This window comes from Indicator indicator, chromosome 4, assembly GCF_027791375.1.
Source record: "Indicator indicator isolate 239-I01 chromosome 4, UM_Iind_1.1, whole genome shotgun sequence".
Taxonomy (NCBI): Eukaryota; Metazoa; Chordata; class Aves; order Piciformes; family Indicatoridae; genus Indicator; species Indicator indicator.
Window position 1 is genome coordinate 9,661,926 of NC_072013.1, and position 4,941 is coordinate 9,666,866.

At 40.9% G+C, this 4,941-nt stretch overlaps 1 protein-coding gene across 1 annotated transcript; it reads right to left on the reverse strand.

The window, feature by feature from the left end:
* Positions 1 to 2,703: 2,703 nt before the first annotated feature.
* On the reverse strand, positions 2,704 to 4,040 carry LOC128981449 (carbohydrate sulfotransferase 8-like). The gene is made up of 2 exons (XM_054400237.1): positions 3,947 to 4,040; positions 2,704 to 3,554 (listed from the first exon to the last, which is right to left on the reverse strand). Exons 1-2 carry the CDS (start codon positions 4,038 to 4,040, stop codon positions 2,704 to 2,706), a joined length of 945 nt encoding a protein of 314 aa, XP_054256212.1.
* Between the last annotated feature and the right edge of the window lie 901 nt (positions 4,041 to 4,941).

Genomic DNA, 4,941 nt, shown 5'->3' on the forward strand with positions numbered 1-4,941 from the left:
TTTTCCTAGGCTGGCTGACGGTGCCAGAAAATTAAAGTATTTTTGCTGGAGCTTATAGCTCCAGAGGGATCAATCATGTATAAGCAAGTTATGAGGCAAATCTTATTTCCCTCTTCCTCTGCACAATCTGGCAAAGAAAGTAAGAGAAGCACATAGCTGGAGATGGGTCTGATTCAAGAAACAGAGAGGAAGAGAGACAGCATTCCTCTGTATAGCCTTAATTTTGAAGGAAGGAATTTCCATTTTCCTCTGCCTCAACACAATTAAAAAGTAAAAGAATGTCCACATGAACAGGGTGGCAGGAGCAATCCAGCATCAGAGACAGTTAGACTGTGGGGACAGCAAATGTGGTGGTGAGGGTAAGATCCAGAACCAAGAATCACTCCACATAAAATCACAAGGCATTTTTAACAACAAAAAATTGTTTTGTGCTCTTGCTTGATCTTCTCACTTTGGATCTCTCCCTATGCCAAAGCTGCCTCATTTATGGAAAAGACATACAAGAGCTGCCAGATGTACTGAACAGTAGTCCTTCCTTTGTGTACCATCTGCCATCAAGGAGGGATGCAGAGAAGTTCTTCCTCTGCCTCCTCCTGGCACCATGGCCTCATCAGTTTCTCCAGCTGATGTCCAATATATCACTGTGTCTTCCCTCTGGAGTAGATCTCCCCTGCATCCCACTCCCTGTACTGAGAGCTCTCTTCACAACCCTCATGCCTCATATCTCATTGCAACTATTTTTCCCAGTCTCCTTTTCCTGATCTTGGCCATGCTGCTGGCAGCAATGACTCTACAGATTGGTGGCTGAAGCATGATCATTTTCATAAAATCATAAAGACTGGAAAAGAGCTCTAAGATCATCAAGTCCAACCATCAATCCAACACCACCGTGCCCACTAAACTATGTCCCAAAATGCCATGGGTGCATGTTTTTTGAACACCTCCAGGAATGGTGACTCCACCACTTCCCTGGGCAGCCTGTTCTTTTCTATGTAATGAGAAGCTCTCTGCAGCTACCTGAAGGGATGTTATAGTGAGGAGAGGGCTGGTCTCAAGTAACTAGTGATAGGATGAGAAGAAATGGCCTCAGGTTGCAGCAGGGGAGGGTTTGATTATATACTAGGAAAATTTTCTTTACTGAAAGAACAGGCTGCCTAGGGAAATGGTGGAGTCACTATCCCTAGAGGTGTTCAAAAACTGTGTAGCCATGGCACTTTGGGACATGGTTTGGTGGGCATGGTGATGTTGGGTTGACAGCTGGACTTGATAATCTTAGAGGTTTTTTCCAACCTTAATGGATTCTATGATAAGCTGTGAGCCAACTTTGCCTTCCCAGTTAGCCTGCCAACCTTTGTACATTTGATGATATTAAGTGCATTTAAGAGATTTTTCAAGTTAGCTCCCGAGAGACTGATTTCCCTTAAAGGTGGTGCTAATTCACACCATTGGTTTCTAAAACTTGCTACAGTTAATAAGGTCACAGATCCATTTTCAATGTGACTAAACAAAAGATTTGAAAAAAATAAACAAAGAAAAACTAAAACAGGGCAAGTTTTGTACTTCATTAGAAGCAGTTATAGACCCCATCTAAAACCACTGATAAGCCTATCACCACCTAAAAGCCAACGACAGTTTTAATTGCTCCTCCCACATGCTTCATTGCTCCCCTTATCATAATTCTGGAATTTGCTTGCGCTTAGTCTTCCGTGTGGTGAGAAAGCAGTAAGTAGAACAAATGTATTAACTGAGGTTACCCAGCTCCACCTAAGTGTCGTGCTTAGGTAAGACCCAAGGGCTCATGGACTCCAGCAGGCACAAATGGGGAAAGCCCAGAATTGTGGTTGTTGTGCTGACTAGCCAGTCGGTTGAGTGGGTGGTAAGTACTTATGGAGAATAGATTAAAGTCACCTTTCCACTGAGATTTTAGATCCTGCACCACATCAGTTGTACAGTTTAGAAGCTACCTCTAACTACTCCTCTAAAAAAACCCACATTTTTCAGACCTTCCCTCTTAAATCAGACCATAATGCTCAGAAAGGTGCTGATAAGAGCTTGGCAAGTCACCATGAAGACCAGACCAGCTCATGTGAAGATTCTGAAGAAATATAGGGGGAATCCTAGCTGGATTGCTTCCAACTGTACTGATTGAGATATAAGGCCGGGCTGCCATGGCAGCGGTGCTAGAAGTGAATATAATCAGGCACTAAGTTCTCTGTGATGCAGCTTTAAGTATCTGAAGTTATTTTCTCCTTTCCTACAGGGTTCATGATTGAGGCTCTTGCAGCCAAAGGATGGTTTAACTCTAAAGATTACTTTTTGTTTTTTTACGTGTTTTTCTAATAATTAAAATTATTTGTACTTTTAAAATTGTGTTCTAAAAATATTAGTTGTGAAAAACAACGTTCTTCCTCCTTCCCCTATCTCTCACCAACAGATCAAAATCTATCATTTATAAAGAGTCTTCCTGAAACAAACACATATCATTAATGATCAACAGGCAGATAATAATTTCAGCTAGGTAAAGTACTGTACAGTGTAACAAATCATGGCAGGGATGTTATAAGTGCTTAGGATGATAAACCATGTCTCCAAACATCAGTAAGATCTCAGCAGCAGTCAGTCACCAGCCCCCCTTATCAAGCACCTGTAAAGACAAGTTCAGCCTATTTTGTACAAAGGAAACTGTTTTTTGTTGAACCTACGTTAGCCATTCAGGGAAAAATAATCTTCATAATTCATAGTATAGTTGAACAAGAAAAAATCCATTTGGTACAATTTTTTTATCTTCTCAATTTGTTCCGAGTTCAATTGTCTCAGATACTCCAAAGTGATATCACCATTAGTCCGTTTCTCTGACCCATACCTCTTCAAGCTGGGGTAGTGCAGGCTCTTTGGTGCTCCAATGACCCTCAGAACATGCTCAGAATCTAACCCAAGAGTTTCATATTTACCCAGAACATCATATTGAATGTTGCAAGGATCACAGAGCAGAAACATTGGTTTCCAGTGAATGTCAAGATTATTTGGTGGTTTTGCTAGAATGAAGCTGACAAATTCCTGGAAACTCACTTTTTCAGAAGACTTTTTGGTTTTCCTGAACATTGCCTTAATCTCATTAGCAACAGTAACACTGTAGTAAGGCTCAGAGTGCAGGAGCTTGTCCCTGTAAGCTGAAACCAGCCTCTCGAAGGGGTGTCTGGTGAACATCACTTTGGTGTAATTGCCCAGAAATTCCTTTTGTATGGCAGGAGAGTAAGACTCCAGCTTTTTGATCAGTGAGGTTTGGTGGATATGGTCGTGCTCAATTTCAGAAGCTTCTGCACTGAAGTCTGATTGGAGAATAAAAATAATTCTCTTCCAATTGGAGCAGCCTACCTTGGGTACCTCACAGTACATAAACTTATGTTTGAGCTCCACAAAGAGCTGGTTAGCCACACGAGAATCCAGTTTGCCTCTTAATTTAAGAAGTTTGTTCTTCTGGCAAACAGAAGCCAGTGTGCTCTTGCGATCGCTTTGAATTGACAACCAATCTTCAGTGGAATCAGGGAAAGCACCTGCAGCCCAGGAAGAAATGCAAACCATTGGTGTGACATAGGCTTAGAGAAGTAGCTGTGACAATCTTAGCGTCTCTTTGCTTACAAAAACTTTTTTTTTTCCACTGTCACCAGGTTCCACCATGGCAAACATGTAATAAACTACCCTGGTTAGTGAAAAGTTTGTTGGAATTAAAACTTTCAGTATCTCCACAATTTACTCTAAGCAAGAGAAATGTTCCAACACTTCTAATTGCTCTTGCATAAGGTAGCTATCACTGTGACAGGACCTTGGGTATTTTCATAGTATTCTCTATCTCTTAAGCTTCACTGTTGCTTTCTAATACATCTGGGAAAGGTGCTCCTGTTTCTAGAAAACATTAAATCTTTCTGAAGGTGAATTCTTTACTCACCTGTTAGGTTTTTTTGCCTCTTACAGAAAAAACCAAAAAGAAGTATCCCAAAAAGAAAATTTGGGAGGAGGAAAACTAACACCTTCTGGTTCATATTATTTTCACAGGAAGGAGGATGATGTGATGTTTAAAATGGAAATCTGCCTTCCTGTCAACAAGGAAAGATAATTCAAATTAGTTTCTGCACAACCAATGTAGGAAAGACAATGTGATATTATCTTACAGAATTTACAATAACAGAAAAACCTTTCAAGCCTTAGAAAAACAGGTTTTGTTAATAAGCAAAAATTCTCCTATGAAAAAGACTCACCAGAATCATACTGTTAAACCAAACAGACAAATAATATGATCTTTTCAAAGTGTTACAAACTTCCTCCCTTGTTTGGGGAACAATGAACTGTGTATGAGCAAATACTCCTCCCTTCTCATTTAAAGGTGATGTTCCTGCCAAGCAAACTCTCTGTCCCTTCATGTTGTGTAACAATAGCCTCATCTAGGATGGAAAGATGTATCTTTTTTAAATTACTTTACATTCTGGAGTCTAGGAGCATGAAGTTTTCTGTGAGCTCTGACAGGCCTATCCACAAGCCTGTGATGCATTCAGGATGAGATTTTTCCCATCTCTTGCCCAGAAGCCTTCCACTTTGTACAAATAAATCAGTATTCATGGCAGGGGAAACTCTTTCACATCCCAGCAGAGGATCCTAACTATGAACCATTCTCTCTCCCCCAAAGACAATGCAGTGTATAGATGCAGCACAGGAGACCTAGAATGTTTCACTATGGCTGGAAGCGTGTAGAAGCAACAGAGGAACCATCAGAGAAGGAGATGTTCCATGTGCACAGATAAAAGGATAGAAGGCCAATGCAGTCCAACACTCAATGTATTCTGTCTCCTGTGCTCACTCATTCTGTCCCCTTACACTTCCTGGAAAGAGAGCTCTCAAAGGCCTCGGTGCAATCTTACTGTGTTGCTCCCATTAGAAATCTTTTCA